Source organism: Melanotaenia boesemani, chromosome 1, assembly GCF_017639745.1.
Source record: "Melanotaenia boesemani isolate fMelBoe1 chromosome 1, fMelBoe1.pri, whole genome shotgun sequence".
Lineage (NCBI taxonomy): Eukaryota > Metazoa > Chordata > Actinopteri > Atheriniformes > Melanotaeniidae > Melanotaenia > Melanotaenia boesemani.
Genome location: NC_055682.1, coordinates 33,709,332 through 33,728,390, shown reverse-complemented (window position 1 = coordinate 33,728,390; position 19,059 = coordinate 33,709,332). Strand labels below are relative to the sequence as shown.

The following is a 19,059-nucleotide window of genomic DNA, read 5'->3' as shown; positions in this document are numbered from 1 at the left end:
CAGCAGTGCTGTGTGATGGATCAAAATGGCGTCAGAGCGTTTGAGCGAGGAGATGAGATTATCTGCTTGTGCAGAAGGACGAAGAGCCTAAAGGAGAAGCCAGCACTCCTGACTACCTCTATCCAACCAAAAAAACACTTTTTATTCATCTGGAATAATAATCAGAGCTTACATTAAAACAGCGAGTGTGTTCAAATTTAAATAAAAAACCCAGAAAACTACATTAAATGAATTAGATTGATGGAAGAGGGAACTAATGTAAAGCAAGAGCAAGCTGCAGAAAACATTTTACATTAGCAGTACAATAGTAGAATAAAAACAATAAACAGATGCAGTGATAAAATTAGGTGACCTATTTTCTATATTTCTGTTTTGCGTTTTTGTGAGTTTGATGTGCATTTTGTGTTCTCATAAACTGTTGCTTCGAAGGTTTTTAAAATTGGGGCTTGAGCCCAACTTGACAGGTCACAAAAAGCACTGTGACATAGGCATGTGTCTGCATCACAAGTTTCTTTTCCTTTGCAGTTAAGTTGACAGACATTTGTGTTGTATTTCAGGTTCAGCATGCAGCACTGTGTAAATGAAGGAAGGTAACAATCTATCAGCGCAGCTCGTGAGGCCTTAATGCTGAGACTCTAACCACAGAAGACCTGCTGTTTCTTGGTATCCAGGACTGCAGCTACACTGGGAGTACCTCAGCTCATTGGGAGGATTATGCCATTATAGCTGACAAGTTGAGCTTCCTCAGCGTACAACAGCTACAAGATAAAGTCATCCCTGCTCCATTTTCACAGCAGCAGGAATCATGGATGACCCCTATCAGAACAATGTGAACCAGCAGATGACAGAGGGTGGGGATTACACCTACACTCAAGACGGAGGAGGTCAAGATGGCTACCCTTACCAGACAGACTACCCCCCACAGGATGAAGATGCCGCCAGTGATGCTACTGAGGGGGCAGATGACGATGATCAGATGTATGAAGGGGAGTACCAGGGCATCCCCCACCCTGACGAGATCAAGGAGGCACGGCGGGCAGCTCGGCTGGAGGCCAGGAGGAAAGCCCGTCTGGCTGCCCAGCAGGAGGAGGAGGAGGAAAACCTGCCTGAGCAGTATGAGACCATCATGGAGGACTGTGGCCATGGGCGCTTCCAGTGGATGCTCTTCTTTGTACTGGGCCTGGCGCTCATGGCTGATGGTGTAGATGGCTTCGTAGTGGGCTTTGTCCTGCCCAGTGCTGAGAAGGACATGTGCATATCCAACGCTGACAAAGGATTGCTGGGTTAGTAGCAGCAAAGTTGTGGAACACAGAAGTGAAATAAGTTTGTACTGAGTTTATGTGTAACAATCAATCATCTTCATGACTTCTGTGTGAGACATTGTACAGCAGAACCCTTTTTACGAAATTAAATCATAGGAAGGTAAATGTATTTAATCTTAATACAAGTTTGTTTGTGAGAGAACAGCTGAGACATCACACTCAAAGCTAAACCTGTTGTCATTACCCAACTTATTCTGTTAGCATGCAATGGCTCAGCAGAGCTCAACACAAGTCCTACAGCACCTGGAATGGAGACAAGACCTTAGAAAAATCTAATCTGTAGGTTATATTGCTCTTGCAAGATGCAATAGCAAACCAGAAAAAGGTTTTTAAATCTCTTATGACATTTTCCTTAACCCAGCATAGCTGTTTTAGTGCCTAAACCGAATAAAAAAAGAACTGAAAAGTATAGATGGAAAAACAACCGCATAACACTAATCAAAATATTAAAAATGAATATGTAGGATTTCAAACAAATAATTACAATATAAAGATATAGCTCTCCTACTTTCTAGTTTGCTGAGTAAATCTTTGCTAGACAACTAGAAAGAAAGTAATAGAAACTGGAGTTTATACACAACCAGATTTAAGCATCTATGAACTGTTATGGATCCACTTTTGGTTAAGCCTGGGGCTTTTTTGGAGTTAGATTTTTCAACCTTAGTCCAACACCCAGTGGTTTCTGAAGTCACAAATTAAAGCTTTAGGACCAGGTGGCCAGAACTCCAGCCTTCTGGCTCAAAATTTTGAAAGTCCACACTAGCTGGATTTATCACTAGAAGTCCCAGAGAGGGGTCAATTGACCTTTCTACCTTTACAACCCAGAGATGGGTCGATTGACCAGTAGGATTTTAGCTAAAATCCTGTCTTAAGCTGTGAACAGCTTCTTTTGTTTGTAGACGAGTCAATTACTGGCACACCCCAGGAGGGTGCATACTTAGGGGAGACACTGTAGACTCTTGAAACCTGACTGTCAACTTTTGCCCAAAGCTTGGCTTGAGACACTGCTTGGTCCCCTGAGTATGAGATTGGAGTAGACCTCAAACAGATTCATAAAGGTTTTCCTGCATTCTGGTATATTTCAAATAATTAAAAATATATTTGATATGATATATGATATATACCTCCTCGACACATTTGTGTGCTTTTAGAAGAAAAAAAAAAGATAATCATTGTGGGCCTTCAATAAAAAAGCAAACAATTTAGAATGATATGACAAAATGATGAATTCATATTTTTTTTAAAAATCACTTTAAAAGGTCCAGCTCTCCTCTTTTCATACAAATGAAAAAATACAAATTTTTCAAAATTTTTGACCAATTTTTCAAACTTTCTAACCCAATGTTCATGTACCTTATGTCCAAAAAGCCCAAGCAATGAACAATTTTGAATATTTAAAATGAACATTTTTTGATTGTGGTGGTACAGGCAGGGTCTGTGAGTAAAATGTCCAGAAGCATTAGTGTCTAAGTCAAGAGGGCATAAATGTCAACATGACAAAGATATAAAAGAACAACTGTGAATTTTTTCCAATGCTTTTTATTTTTGTCATAAAAAAAACAACAAAACAGTTAAAATAATGCAAGTAATGAAACAATTTCACAAATATTTACACAAGGCTACAGTGGCATGCCCTTGTGTGAATGGCTTTTCTGCTCTTTCAGCAGTCCGTCTGTGCTAAGTCCAAACATGCTTGGCACTTCCATGGTATCTCCATCCTGCATTTGCCACATGTGTATTTGTAGCAGTCAACACATCTTACAGTTGCGCAATTGTTCTTGCATCGATGGTTGACCTGACATTTTGCCCTTTTCCCAGGGCTAGGTGTGGGAGGTTGCTGCTGAAGCAGTTGCTCCTTATGTGCCTTCTTCTGACTCACATGAGAGTTGGCCAACTCTTTCGCGAGCTCAACCAGGAAGTCCACTCTTCTCTCCTGCACTCCGGTGCATTCCTTATGAAGAACATGAGCGTTCAGTGCCGCCATGTCGATCATGTTGTAGAACACGGCGACTGGCCATCTCCGTGTTCCTGCACGCACGCTGTACTCCCGCACCATCTGGTCCATCACATCCACACCACACTTTGTGGTGTTGTATTGTGTGACAGTGTTTGGCTTCCTTTTGGTGGTATTCTCAGTCTCAACCACATTGTGCATGCTGCTGAGAAGATAGACAGTCTTTTTCCGTTTCGGCGCATATACTGTGAGTGTTGCACCAGTGGTGGAAAACACTCGAGTGGTGAATTTAGTGTGGTCCTTCTGTCTAGTTGACTGAGGAATTTCCCGGTGAATCTTGTTGACTGTGCCAAGGATGGTGGTTTTCCGGCTAAGCAGTCGTTGCGCAAGGGACAGCGATGTAAAAAAATTGTCTGTTGTTACAGTTCTGCCCTTATCCATGAACGGCTCCATCAGCCTCATCACTACACTCTCAGAGAGTCTCTCTCCACTGGGACGACTGGGGTCCTTGCCAAGATATGGCAGGATATTGCAAATGTACTTTGATTTCAAGTCACAAGCCAGCCAAAACTTAATGCCAAATTTGTCCGGTTTTGTTGCAATGTACTGCAGAAAACTGCAGCGAGTCTTTGTCGGGAAAAGCTGTTGATCAATAGTGATGTGTCGACCAGGGTTATAAGATCTGATGCAGTTATTGACAAAAGATTCCCACAGATTAGAAATTGCAGCAAACTTATTTATCTCCACTCGCTCACTGCGTGTGAACATGTTATCAAAGCGTAGGTGTTGCATGATGTTTTGGAAGCGGTTTCGGGCCATAGTAGCAATGATTCGTGGGTTTCCCAGCTCTGCTGACCAATTGTCACGTAGTGATGGAACTTTCTTCACCCCCCGCAAGATAATAATTGCAATAAATGCCATTAGTTCTGGGAGGTTCATGAACCAATCTGCCTGCTCCTTTTGCCGTGCATGCTGAATGGTCCATTCTTGAATGCTACGAAGCATTTCAAGTGTTATAAAACAGAAGAAGCTTTGAAGACGAGTCCGGATACTTCTTCTGGCCTTAGCAGTTGGCTCTCCATCTGTGCCGTATGGTTCTATTGGGGTGAAATTGAGACATGTCCCCAGCTGTTCTTCATGCCACACTGTGCCATCTTTAGCCATCTCTGTCCTCTCACTTCCCAACCGAGCCCTCTTTTCTGGCAGTGGAGCAGTCTCATCATCTGCAAGGTAAACAATTTCACAATTTCAGAGGACGAAAATAGGATGTTTTGGAAATAAGATTAAAAAAATCCTTTATTTGTACCAAAATGGAGAAATTCCAGTGTTGCAACTCACAGTACAGGACAAAGCAGAAAGAAAGAAATTTGTCATACCAAAAAGTTCAATAATAGTTTCAAATCTTACCTGAAGACTGCTCAGAGTCAGAGTCCGAATCCAGCTGAATTTGTATCTCTTCTCCATCTGAGTCACAAGGGTTTGTATCGCTGAGGATCAGGTCCAATGCCTGCTGAGTTGTAAGCCGCCTCTGCATTTTGCTTCCTTCTATTTGTTGGAGGTGAAGCTAGCTACTATTTATCCCCCTCAGCCCACCATCCCCCACTGCCACAGAATTTACCAGACGTTTCAAGGTAACAAGGAGGGGCTGGATGCAATGGGTGCATTCCTCAGGTAATGGCTGCATTTACAAATGAAGAGATGCTAATTTTTGCCAGCAGAGTCGTCAGTTTGGACTAAAGGTCTTTCGACCCTTCTCTGGGACTTTAGGGAGATATCAAAATTCCTGGGACTTCTAGTGTTATACACACACTGCATCTGCAAGTTAGTTACAGCATCACCCCCGTATGCTGGATTTATACTCATCTGTGTATGGTAGGGTACATGTATAGTATGGTAGGGAAATCCGGAAGGATGCTTTCTGGAGCTTCTTGCTGAATTTGTGTGGTTATCATGGAAGAGAAACTGCAACACAATGGCGTAACCTTACGCTTGAGTGTGAGAACACATTTCACCGGCATCAGCTGCATCAACCCTGCCATACGCAGACACCATGTGAGTGTAAATTCAGCTGAAATGTAACTGCTGGTCAAAACACAACAACAAAACACGACAGCCCCTAATGCAACGAAAAGAGAGGAAAAAATAAATTTGTCCTCTTTTTAGCAAAGGAAAAAAATAACATAAATTAACAGAGTTAAACAAGAATCAGTCCAACAGTTGATGAAATATTTCCGTGGAACAGACAGCCAGGCTAACACGCCATCCCTTAAACCATTTAGCTAGCATGGCTAAAAATCAATTTAGCAAACTTGTTTCTTTAAAACAGACATGCAGCCTTCAGGAAACCCACAGTACTTCCTAATTACAGTCATCTGTCTGTAAGTTGCAGTGTTTACCCAGAGAGGAGGAACTCATCAGTGAAATGAAGTGCCGTTGTGCTTGGCTGCAACAAAATCCCGCAGATGTTTAGCTCTTGATGACTGCAAACCATAAGATGGAAATATCCTCCACCTGCTCCTGTAAGTTAGGGGGAAAAGCTTGGATCTTTTACAGGCAAACACAAAAAACTAAAATAATCACCACTGTGTCTTCATGGACAATTGTTCTGTCGTGAACAACAAGATTAGCCTAACTGAGTCTTGGCAGTGATGCTACAAATGTCTCTAAGTCGACTTGAGGGAGTCATACAGTAACACATCTTCATTGTTTGGTGATTTTAGATCCATTGTTACATATATTGTGGATTATGGGATGTGCATGTTTTATTGGAAAGAATAAACATTAAAAGATGATGCAGAAATTTGTATGCAGGATAGATGCAACTTACCGATAAATGTACCTTGAAAGCATTTGTTCTTCACTGCCTGTGCAGACAACTAAGCTGCAAATCAAAGCCGCTCACCTTATTTCCCAGACTTCGTATTTAGCCAGGTGATGTGGCAGATTACACATCACTCATTTCATCTTAACAACGAGCTCCTGGGAAGAAGCGTTGTGAGAGTCTGATGAGAAACCTGGTGGTGATTGCATTCATTGTGTGTTCCCAGGCTAATATGGAGCATGCTGCCACAGTCAGAGATCTTGGCGGCCTGCAGCGCCCAGTGCAGAGCTGTCAGATACGCTTCAGGCCTCTGACAGGCTGTGGTAGCAGGACGAAGGCCTGGCGAAAATTAAATCACAGCATCTGTTTGTGCAGAGCAGGAGGTGTGCTATCGTCGCTGGCTAAGAATATGAAGTAGATCAGCAGAATGAAAGTATTTGATGCATGCTCATGCTCTGTACACCTGACACACAGGGGGCAGAAATGTGTTCAAGCTTACCCTTTGTCTTCAATTTAAGATAGACTCCCAAACATTTTGTAAAAAACAAGAGGCTTGGCGCATTTACATTTAATGGTGCTTTTATGGTTTAATCTACAGACTAATGAGAAAAGAGCTTAATACTGGGAGACAGAATGCAGCAAACAAAGAGATTTAAAGGGAAAAACAACATGGCAATTCTGAAGCATAGATAACACGATAAAGCAAAAAGCTGTGATTAAAAAAATCCATGCATAAGTTATGAGGTGGCTTTATGGTGCATTCCTCCTGCTATGTCATTATGTTGTGGTTTCTGTTGCAGAGAAATCTCAGGAATTATGTCAACTATACAAGATGTTCATAATCATGATAAGTGGACTTTTATATGTTGTTTTAGAGACTGAATAAACAAAAGATCCAGGACCAAAGGTTTAATGTTAACTCTACAGACCACTTAAACTTTCAACCACTCCACCATCAGATCTACATACTTGATCTTTATTTCTTTGTAATTTTTCCTCCATCTCTTCAATTCAAGCCAATTCTTGCAAAGCCACTTGTTTGGTTGCCATGAATATCTGGACCATGCCTGGTTTGGTAGCTGAGACAGAGAATATCAGCTGTGTCTGCTAATCTCTTGCTGTTCTTTGTTGCCCACCTTGCACAGGAATAAGGCAGCAAAGCACTTTCATAGGATTTTGTTGCTGCAGCTGCTGCCAGCACACACTGAGCCTGTTAAGATCCACAGAACTCTGCCATCTAAATTAATTTATACATTTTAGTCAAGAGTCCTTCCAAACTTCTTTATCATCAAGTCCTCCAAATGATACGACCATGAAGTTTGTTTATTCATGCCCTTTTACACAAACCAAAACTGTGCCCTGTAAAGTACAACCCTGACAAGCAGCAGGAGGAAAATTAGACTCATATGAGTGTTTTCACTTTGGAGAAAAACATCTTTATTAGATCCCTAATTTAAGAAGCTACAGTCATAATGTTGAGGAAAGAGGGGATGATGTTGAGGGATTTAAAACCACACATCTTTGTGTGACGTAAGATGGAGGCCAACATCCGTTTTTTCCAAACTTTGTGGTTGGGTTTAGACACCATTATTAGGTTAGGGATAGAAAAGTTTCACTGTTAACATTCTTTCTATAAAGTGGCAGTCAGTTTTTGGTTACACCTAAATACAATGCATTACAATGAAACTGTCATTTCCTCGTTGGCTTGAGACAATGGCATCACTTGGTTAGGGTAAGAAATTTGAACAACTTTGGTAGATCACTTGAAATGATCATTTTATACTCATCATTTTTCACTCTTCTTACAAAGTTTATATCACCCTGAGGAACGCAGTGTTTACCTTTAACATGGAGTCTCTCTCCTATTGGCTGAATGTGGCTGAAGTTATGACGTATACAACCGGAAACCCAAAGTTTTAAAGTACAGCTTCTCAGTCTTGAAATGCTGCTGGGCAACGACGACTGCAGGAATGTACATAATAAATGTCACTGTGCCATTAAAACCATTCAGAAAGTTACATAGTGCCACTTTACAGAGACAAGAGCTAAAACAGAATATTTTAGACAGAATGATACAGGTGCTGTAGTTCTGGACACCATTGGAACAATGTTGTCTCAAACGTATTCACACCTAAGGTGTTGTTTACAAAAATGTCTTGAAACGTGAACAATGATTCAAAACAGCCTCCAATACCAGATGGTTTCCTTAAAGACTTGATAGATTTATGACTTTCAACTAAAACCTTAATTTCTCAGCTTCTGAACAAACTACAAATATGTCATGTTTCCATACAATTATTCTTTGCTTGAATGAAATTGATGATGCTCCCATCACTTCCAGTTTGATATGCAAATGTTGCTTCAGTTTCAGTATGTGAATGAATTATTTAAATCTGTGAGAAATGATGTAAGTCACAGTTAGCAGCATTCATGCAGTTTAAAGTAAATGTGAAATATTTTTCCAGCGTCACAAACTCATCACTCAATACTGCTATCAAGCTAATGTTTGGTCCTGACACTCGTGTTGTATTCTTTTAAATATGCTTCTCATGGTAATGTAAGTAAATGCCGCTAAGGCTAAATCATCAGTGTGAGATGAATTAGATATTTATCTATATAATAATGATATCTGTATCTATTTTGTCCCTTAGGGTAAGCATTGCTTCACTCAGTGTGTGCTGTGTGGTTAATGTGGCCACAGTCGCATCCTTTCGTAGACACATTATCTCCTCTTCTAGAGGTAATAAATGCACTTAAAGTGCTTTCACTTTTAATACCGCAAAGTAAAAAGAAATTCTTCTTCCCTTCAGGTATTCAGTATCCTCACTGGGCTCAAGGACACTTTTTTTCAGGCTTATTGCTGCTGGGATTGACTCTGGGCCTCCACCTGAAGGATTTCTAATCACAAGCCTTTCCTGTGAGCCTGTCCAAACACATATCAAAGACATACACACTGCCTCAGGCATCACCCAGGCCACGATGTTAGGTGACATTATGACTTTGAGTATTTGTTTCTTGCTGTCCTGAGCAGTTTCTTGTTGAATGGGATGTGCAGCTTGACGTGTGGAGCGTTAGGGCATTTGGATAGTTTAGTAATCCACAGGGAAGGTGCACACTATGGCTCCACGTGCCGGTAAGCTGCTTAGGCCCTCTGTAATTAGGGCTGTGTAGTAAAAACACAGAGCAGGCAGGAAGTATGGGTCTGAAGGTTTAAACAACTCGGTGGAGTGGACAGCTGAAGCTGTGTGATTAAATCCTGACGCAACAAAAAAGAGGAAGACATTACAGTCCTTTGAGTGTTAAAACCAGAAGGAGTGCCAGACTAAGACCAGCTGCCTGTTGAATGCTGCCGCTGACTCCAGACTGCTATGACTCAGAGAATCTTGTATTCATGGCAACAATGAAATGCTGCAGAGAGTGCTCAGAAAACACAAAGACAGCTGGAGCAACACTTGTCACATGTGAAAAAAGCTGTAAGAAGATGTAGAGATACTCTTTTCCTGTATGCGTCAACATGATTGCAACCTTTTCTTTCTCTGTCATCTTTCAGGGACTCCTATTATCAGCCTACGTGTATTTTCTTAATACATAATCAGAAATATCCTGAAATATCCGGTGTTGATCAGACCTCACATGAAAGGATGCATCACACTGATATACAACAGAAAGGGTGGAAGATTTGTTTGCTCTTCTGTTTTCATTCAAGGGTAAAGGGAGACCCCTGGTGGAGAATATCAGGACATTCACTTCAGTCTTGAGCTTTAAAATCTGAGGTGTAAAGCTTTCATTGTGCATATGCATCACTATGTGTATTTGCAGGTCTGCTGGTGTACGTGGCCATGATGGTGGGTGCATTAGTGTGGGGTGGTCTGTGTGATAAAATAGGCAGGAGGAAGTGTCTAATCTACGTCCTGACCATCGACCTGGTCTTCTCCTTCCTGTCCTGCTTCGCTCAGGGCTACGGCTTCTTCCTCTTCTTCAGGTTCTGCTCTGGCTTTGGGTGAGGCACAGTTTTTTTATGTCACATTTGCATTTGCAAAGCTTGAATAAATGACAACTCCACTGGATACTTGTAACAACTGACATTTTCTACAAATAAACCAGATAACGGAAACAGGTTTTAGAGTTAGACGCCTGACATTTAAATAAGTTACGTAAGAGGTAGCATTTCCATTAAAACACAGAATGATTGTTTTGGAACACCATGATGGATAAAAAAAAGTCCACAGCAATGGGTTTATATGTTTATCTCATTAATAATAAAACACACATATATTTCACTATTCCTTTCATCTTTAAGGCTGTTACTTGCAATATTTTTAGTCGTCTTGAAAATAGTCTGAACCCAGACAGCTGATTGCAGCACTACATCCTGCAGCTCACCAAGTCTTCATGTCTTTCTGTCTCTTTATTGATTGGATAAATTCAATTTAGAGATTTCAGCTTTTTTTAATCTGTCTAAACAAGGCAAGTTGATAGTGAGGTTTTTTTTTTTCTGCGAATTGGTGGATTAATTCAAAGATAAAATTTTTTGGATAATGGCTGCAGTCCCTTTTATTGATGTTAACTGATATGTGATATTTTCTTAGTCGTACATGCAGAAAAATTCTCTTTATTCCAGTTTTTAACCAGCTTCAGCAAAAGTTTAACAGGGACTATCATCATGTAAAACATCTGAAAGAAGAAACAGAATTTAGATTTAGAGTGAAATATGGACCTGACATCAAACACTGATGCTGAACTCCATGAAATATTCAGTTTGCACCAGTACTTTTTTCTCTCATTAGATACCAAAGTACATTTAACTGTACGTTTCTAATATCACTGCTCTTCCGACAGAAAAATCTGGATATGAGATGTGAGATTTTTTTTTCTGCATTCAGTGTAATAACTCGCCAGCATGCTGCTGAAATCAATACACAATAAAGACAAATATAGTTATTTTTTCTTCATTTTACTGCTTTGAGCAACACAAATTCAAGTCGATGAACCATCAGCCCAGTGAGGGGCAGATTGAGACTATTTCTAAATCTCAACTCAAAAAAAAAAAAGCTGACAAAACACCAGAAATAACTAAGAACATACATGATTATAAATCACAAATGTATTTGTGGAAAATGAGGATAACGAGTGTGTTTTCCTGCTGCAGAATCGGTGGTTCAATCCCAATCGTGTATACCTACTTCACTGAGTTCCTGCAGATGGATAAACGTGGAGAACATCTGAGCTGGCTCTGCATGTTCTGGATGCTGGGAGGCCTGTATGCCTCCTTTACTGCCTGGGGAATCATTCCTCACTACGGTAGGATGCAAACTCTCATAAGTAAACAAAAACACACAATCACCAATAATCCACTTTATTTTAACTGAGAAGACAGACTCAGTATTTCACTTTTCATTAAAACTTAATTCACTGCTGGAGCATTATTTTGGACTTTCCCCAATCCCCTGGCTGAATTAGTTTAATAGAGTGTTATTTGCTGAAGTTACCGCAGCAGTTATTTGGTAAACAAGTAAATTCTCCAAATTAAAACAATCAAATATCTGTGTATCCAAACAAACCCACATCCATGTGGATTTAATTGAATAAAAATGTTTTATTGTTTTAAATGTTAATTGTTTTTTCCACCTTTTCCAGGCTGGGGCTTCGCCATTGGCACACAGTTTCAGATGCACAGCTGGAGACTGTTTATTTTTGTGTGTCTCTTCCCTGCGCTGGCTGCACTCATCGGAGTCATCTTCATGCCAGAGAGTCCACGTTTCCTGCTCGAGGTCAGATAGCCGGCCAGAAACCCCCAACAGATTTAAAATATAGCAGTCATATGTGCAATAACCTAATATTCAATGTCAATGTGCAGTATTAAACATTTGAGTTGTGATTGGCTAAGAAAGATGAGTCACCAGCAACCACAGCAACATCCCACTGCTGTGCAAAGGTAGCAAAGAGCTGCTAAGGCATCAGCAGAACGCCACCCACCCCTGTTTCCCATCCAGGACAATGTCAACCCTCTAACCACATGTGGTATTGTATTTGTGTGTTACTGCTGCAACACGCCCCCAAGTTATTACACATCACCTCTTCAGATAAGAGGCAGACCGAATGGGAATGCTGACACTCAGCCGGTGTGTCTGGCAGTGGCAGAGCTGCATGTGGGAAAGTTACAGTGGTTAAACTGTGAGCCATAATTAAAAGAGCCGTTCTTAAATATAGTAAACTATACTGTTTAATTTCATTTACAGTTTCCAAAGGCCATGACGGGTTCCACAGAGCAGCCTTTAAGCTTACAGAGTCACGAAAAAATCTTCAGTATATAAATTTTTGTCTGTGTGGTTTACAGAATGCTCGACATGATGAGGCGTGGATGATCCTGCGACAAGTTCATGACACCAACTGGAAAGCCAAGGGGGAGCCTGAGAGAGTCTTCACTGTAAGGCTTTTTATTTCCACCAATGCTTAAGTTTGACAAATTCCTCGACTACCAATGTGATAGCATCACGAAAAATAAACGCAAAAAAAAAAAAGCCTTTACAATATGAAAAGTACAGCGCACAGATTAAACAGTAACTTTTGATTTGGATGTAAAAATGACAGTCTAAAATTTACTGTCAACTAGTAGAAAGAATTTCTGACCCAAACTTTTACAATCATGATGGTTAAGTGCACCACTCAGGGGAATCAGTAACAGTGAGTTTTTACTGGATGTGACAGGTTGTATTGTCTCAGACAGGATTGTTCTGTTCTCTTGCAGAAGCATGCACAGACAGCTGTGGAAACTTACACATGCATAATTATTAGTCATATTTACTAAAATACTTCCCAGTCTGTTTTGAGTCTGCTTGTAGAATATATTCCACAAATGCATAGTCCACAGACTTCTACGGGGTATTTACTCTGCAGGCATTTTGATTTTCCTGCATATGAACAATTGAATGCACTTTTTTTGTGAAATGGCCACTATACTATAGTGGCATATCAAGGACAAACGGAATAGGAGGGAAGATGAATGTCTGCACATATACTCCACCGTACTGGTGATATAACAGTTCACATAACACAAACCAAAGTGTTAGAGCCAATTCATGCTTTCCACAATGCTTTCTGCAAACAACAGCATGAGTCAGCCTGAGTCTTTATGAAAGTAATCTTTTTGTTATCTGTAAATTTACCATTAGTGATAATTTCATTCACAGAATCTCTATAGATCCCACTGACGTCTGTTTATGGCTGAGGTTTCTTTAAGTCCTCTTATGTTCCTGAAAGACTGCATTTTCATTTTGTATAGAATAGAATAGAATAGAAATACTTTATTAATCCCTTTGGAGAGTCCATAGGGAAATTTGGGTATATGCACTATGACAGCAAAGATAATCTTCATATAAATTCAAGTAAACACCGACAGCTTTTCTCTGAGAATTCAAAGAACATGTGTCTGTTAAAGAAAAACAAATGTCCTTGAATCAAAGTATGAGATGACCAAAGTGGACAGAAGAGAGCACAGCTGCAAGCCAAGTCAATATAAAGAATTTCTAAGGTGTCTGCAATAGACAGGAGACCAGCCCAGGGTGTACCCTGCCTATTGTCTGCTAATTGCTGGGACAAGCTCCAGTTTCCCTGCAAACCTGAATTGGAATAAGCAGTATGTATGTGTGGATGCTAAGGTGTCAGGTTTCTCTAAAGAGGCATTTTTCTTTGTATTTCTTTGATGAAACTGCCAGTGTATTGATATCCACTTCCTGGTGTGTGACGCAGTACCACGAAGTGAAATGCAGCTGCTCCAGGCTGGAAAAAATAGTTGTGAAGTGCTGTTTCTCAGCCTCAAGATGCTGCAGGGCAATGACAGGAATGTGCATAATGAATGTCAATGTGCCATCAAAATGACTCAAATCACAAAGTTTTAAGGTCAGAAAGTTATGTAGTATCGCTTTAAAGGAAGTGATCAAAATTAATGGTCTCCTTTTTTGTCTTGCAAACAGCCAATTAGACAAAAAAAAAAACTGAGGACAACTCTGTCACAATCCTTCTCTTTCAATGTGCAGGTGACCAACATCAAGACTCCACAGACTCAGGAAGATGAGTTCATAGAGATCCAGAGTGACACTGGGACTGCCTTTCAGCGCTGGACTGTCAGAAAGATGACCATGCTGCAGCAGGTCTGGAAATAACTTTCCATTACAATAAAATACAACTGACCAGAATTTTACTTTGCATTTGCTTTTCTGTCCTGTAGACCTCACACAACCTGGTTTCACAGATATACTTGAAAAGACCATAACTATTAGTATCTAATTACACCTTGGAAGCACATAATCTGTGAGGATTGAATGATAGTGGCACAAAAACAAGATCCTCTTTATTGTGGAGATTGATGTCATTTTCTCATGTTACTGGGAGATCTGAGTCATCAAACATTATAAGCCTGATTGTCTGTTTCTCTTTCTTAAAGGTGATGGCCAACGTGATGTCTTTATCTGCTCCTGAGCTCAGACTTCAAGGTCTTTTCCTGGTCATTGTGTGGTTCTGCATGGCCTTCAGGTAACAAGACATCCATGTTGAGATTTATGGTTAAAGCGCACAAGGAGAACAGATTGATCCCTAATTTCAAATTGTTTCACCTCCGCTGGTTGCTTTGATTTAACAGGCTCTTGATTTTATGTTTTTGAATGCATCAGCTACCACGGGCTGGGAGTGTGGTTCCCAGATATGATCAAGTACATGCAGTATGAAGAGTTCGAGTCCAAGGTTCGAGTGTTTCACCGAGAACGAGTGGAACGCTTCCACTTTAATTTCTCTCTGGTGAACCAAGTCCATCGTGAAGGAGAGTACATCCATGACAAGTATGTTACCTTAACCTGCTGGTAAGGTCTCTTTTTACGCATGGTGTCCTGAAATATAGTTAACAGACCATGTCTTTTCTTTCATTTAGATTTGCAAACATAGAAATAAAGTCTGTGAAGTTTGAAGATTCTCTGTTTGAGAACTGCTACTTCGAGGACATTAAGTCAACCAACACATTCTTTGAGAACTGCACCATCAAAAACACTGTCTTCTATAACACAGGTACCATACAGTCATTGTTAACCAATGCAGCATGTTTCTATTAAAGCAATGAGAGGAGAAAAGCTATAGCCCAGAGGAAAATCTCATCAAAAACTGTGAGCAAGTCCTTCAAAACTCTCTGTGCTCTCCTTCCAGACTTGTGGCAGGAAAAGTTTAAAGACTGTCGAATGGAAAACACCACCTTTCTCCACCCGAAGAAAGGCTGTCATTTAAACTTCCAGGAGGAAAATGACATAGTCATCTATATGGTCAGCTTCTTGGGAAGCTTGGCTGTGTTGCCTGGCAACATCATCTCAGCACTGTTCATGGACAAGATAGGAAGAATCAGAATAATAGGTGAGATCATCAGAAAGCATCAGCACAGAATAGCGATTGTTTCTTTCATTTGGCTTTTATTTTACTAGATTTCCCCGGTAACCTTGAAATGGTCCAAGCCATGATCTTTTTTTAACCTAAAGAAGTAGCATTGCTGTCTAAATCTAACCAAATAGGGAGTAAAAGTTCAAGCTCAGAGTTAATATTAAACAAGACATGTGTGTGTTGGTGTTGTGTCCAAAAAAAGTCAAATTAATAGATTAATTTTTGCGGCTATAGTGAGACTATGTTGCATGATCCATTTGCCTTTATTTTTAGGTGGTTCCATGCTGGCATCATCAGCCTGCACTTTCCTGCTGCTGTTAAGTTTCAGCCAAGGAGCTGTAATATGTTGGCAGTGTCTCTTCTACGCCGTCAGCGTGGCAGCCTGGAATGGACTAGAGGTCATTTCCGTGGAGCTCTACCCCTCCTCTAAAAGGTACATATGTTTTAATGCGCGGTGCAATGCAATCTTTATCTAACTGGAAATGTCCAGTCACAGCTTAATGGGTGTAACTAGACACAGTAGGCTTGTAAACCTGAAGTGGCTCCACAAGTTTAAGTGGTGTGCATGGGACATAGTCTTTAAAATATTTAGCAGGTGTTGCTTTCTTTTACCTTTAAAAATCCAAAAACAAACAAAGCAAAGCAGGAGAAAAAGATTTAGGAAAATATAGATTGAAGATTACTTTAATACATATTAGGCTGAATGAGGTATCTCAGGTAAACTCATCGGCCAAAAGTACCGTAACGTTGTTAAACCCATCATTATCTTCTCAATCTAAGCTTTTTTCTCTTCTGTGACAGTAAAAAGCTAAAATTTACTGTTGAAATATGGGAGACAAAATAAATTTAAAAATCTGGATTTCTACTACTATTTTTTTATTTACAAAAGAAAAACAGAACAACAGGTGAAAGGAAATAGTAATAATATTATTTAAAAAAAAAACCCTCCAATTACATGCAAAAGCAACAATGACTTACTTGATGTGGGTTTTGCCTTTTTAAAAACACACTTGATGCAAATTATTAAGATTAGAAACCACTTTGCACATGTTGTCTTAACTGGCAAAGATTCAAATGACCTAACTCACCAGTTGTTTCCACTCCGAGCCGACAAACAATAAACTTTTGTGACTTCCCATGTAATGTAAAATCCCCAAACTACAGAGATAAAAGCATTTTCCCAAGAAGACCCCTCTCCATTTTTCCTGTGGAGGCTTCAAACAAGTGAAATAAAATTTTTCATTTCCACTAAATTCTTTTCTCTTATTGTGGAGCATTAATGCGAGTTTTTTAGATTTGCTATACAAATTAATAGGGACCCAGCAAATGTTTTACTCATCCAAGTATCTTTTAAATCTGTCCAGCCTGCTTTAACAAACTCTAATACAAGTAGAACATTATTTATTAGTCAATGCTCACATCTTGTTTAAAATGAATCAGATACAACCACAAAAAGTCATCAGAAATTTTAAGTTGGCACTTGCTAACAGGATGTTGAGTGGACTGATTCTTTGTATTTTGGTCATAAATAGACTTTTTTGCCCCTCACAAGAATCTAGCTACCTTCTAAGGTAATATTCAACCATCTGAAGGAAAACCTGTTTATTAAAACCTTGCATGCATTGCTTCCCTCACCAAAATCAACAGTATGTACAGGACAATCTTCCTTTTATTCAATCCAACAGTGAATTGAGCTATAGCTCTAATCCTTCTCCATTGTTTGACTCTGCAGAGGGACCGCGTTTGGTATCCTGAACGGGATCTGTAAGTTTGCAGCTATCATTGCCAGCTTCATCTTTGCCTCCTTCATTGGCATCACTAAGATCATCCCCATCTTCCTGGCCTTCGCCGCCCTCGTCTGTGGAGGTCTGGTGGCTCTGAGGCTGCCCGAAACCCGGGAGAAAATCCTCTCTTGAAAAGCCAAAACTTCCTGCTGCTTCGGTGCCCCACACACAATATGGCTAAATGGGGGAAAACACTTTTTGGGGAAGGAATCAGCTTAAACTGAAAACAGAAAGACAAGAAAAAGAGGCTATGTTGTGTGAATTGTGTTTGTGAGTTTGTTATAGTTGTATGATTAAATTATGTTGAAAACCCGTCTGGATGCCTACATGAACCTGAGGTTGCTCTCTGTTCCCAGGAAGCTCCCCAGGCTGCCCAGCGTTTCTGTGTTATCATGTGAATCTAGTTTTTGTCATCCTGTCATCCCATCGTGTGCTCACACACAGCGTGGCAACATCTGTTTTGTTTGAGGCTTGTGTAAAAGATTAATATGAGATGAAACTGTGTTGAAAGGTGATGTAGTTTATGTTACCATGTTGTGCTTTGATTTCATTCCCTCTTGAAGAAAGAGAGAGGATTTATAGTGATAACTTGAATTGTGTGAGAGTTCTGTTGTACTTGCAGCTGAGGCCCAGCAGCAGCATTACTACTGGTATTATTATTCAGAGAAAACACCTCCTCCATTCCCCCAGTCTTTATTTATTCTGCAGTCCTATGATGTCGGTAGTTGTCGCTCAGTTTGTTCTCTCCAGGTATAAACCTGGATCCACTAGTTTATTAAACATAGATGATCTTTTTTTCAATTGAATTCACCCCTCTTCAGTTTTCCCAGCTGGTTCACATCCAGGCTGACTGGATTCTCCTCATTTGTTATCTTGTCCTCGACTCTGAGACGTTGTGTCTGTCCTCAACTGTAGAGCTGTGTTTCGTAGGTGGATGATGTAGAATAAGAGTTTTATCTGTCACATCTTGCCATGAACAAAGTGTAAGGAACTGTTGTTTGTTTTCGTCTTTTTCTAACAAAAAAAAAAGGAGAACTGTGAGATTCGATGTTTTGATATTATGCTCTCATTGTAAGGTTCTGATGAAGAACCGAGTTGCAGAACAATCTGTATTTCTGACAACGTGTCATGATTTCTAAGGAGCATGTTACTTTTTTTGACATGATTGTGCAACGTGTGTGTGCATGTGTGTGCGTGTGTATGGCTCTTATCCACACGTCTGTGAATTTTACTGAGACACAGTCTGACTATCAATACTGTATTTGTGGTTGTACATATAGACCTGTGTATATTAGTTGTACCATAATAGCTGCATCATGACTTGAATAAAGCTGAGGGCTTGTGATCCCGTCTCCTACTCAATGAGAGATTCAAACTATGCAAACTTTAGATGCCATTTCAGTTTTGTTGGATATTTTGGGAATATCTTTGGATGTGATTGGAGGCAAAGTCTGGAGAAGAGAAGTAAGAGGTTTGCTGCTTGGGTTTTGGTTGCCGCTGATATGCACAGGAAAACAAACAAGAAGCCAAAAAAGGAAAAACAACAAATTAATTCTGTTATTTAAAAAAAAAAAAAGAACTTCATTTTATCCAGACACAGGATTTAAAAGTGTATTAAGTCACAGGATTTGTTTTGTGTGGTCTCATCATTTAAGACTTTTATTTTCTATCTTTATTTTTAACCGATCAACATCAGGAACAAGACTTCCGCGAGTCGCTATCTCAAAACAACTACATTTTCAGAAAGTACATAAAAAGCTA

The 19,059-nt window shown here is 40.0% G+C and overlaps 1 protein-coding gene across 1 annotated transcript; it reads left to right on the top strand.

The window, feature by feature from the left end:
• Nucleotides 1–805: 805 nt before the first annotated feature.
• Nucleotides 806–18,174, top strand: sv2ba (synaptic vesicle glycoprotein 2Ba). The gene is made up of 12 exons (XM_041987169.1): nucleotides 806–1,283; nucleotides 9,917–10,097; nucleotides 11,247–11,398; nucleotides 11,735–11,868; nucleotides 12,435–12,524; nucleotides 14,134–14,247; nucleotides 14,541–14,629; nucleotides 14,767–14,931; nucleotides 15,021–15,154; nucleotides 15,290–15,490; nucleotides 15,788–15,947; nucleotides 17,247–18,174. The coding sequence occupies exons 1-12, from the start codon at nucleotides 806–808 to the stop codon at nucleotides 17,428–17,430; spliced, it is 2,082 nt and encodes a 693-aa protein (XP_041843103.1). The 3' UTR covers nucleotides 17,431–18,174.
• Nucleotides 18,175–19,059: the final 885 nt, after the last annotated feature.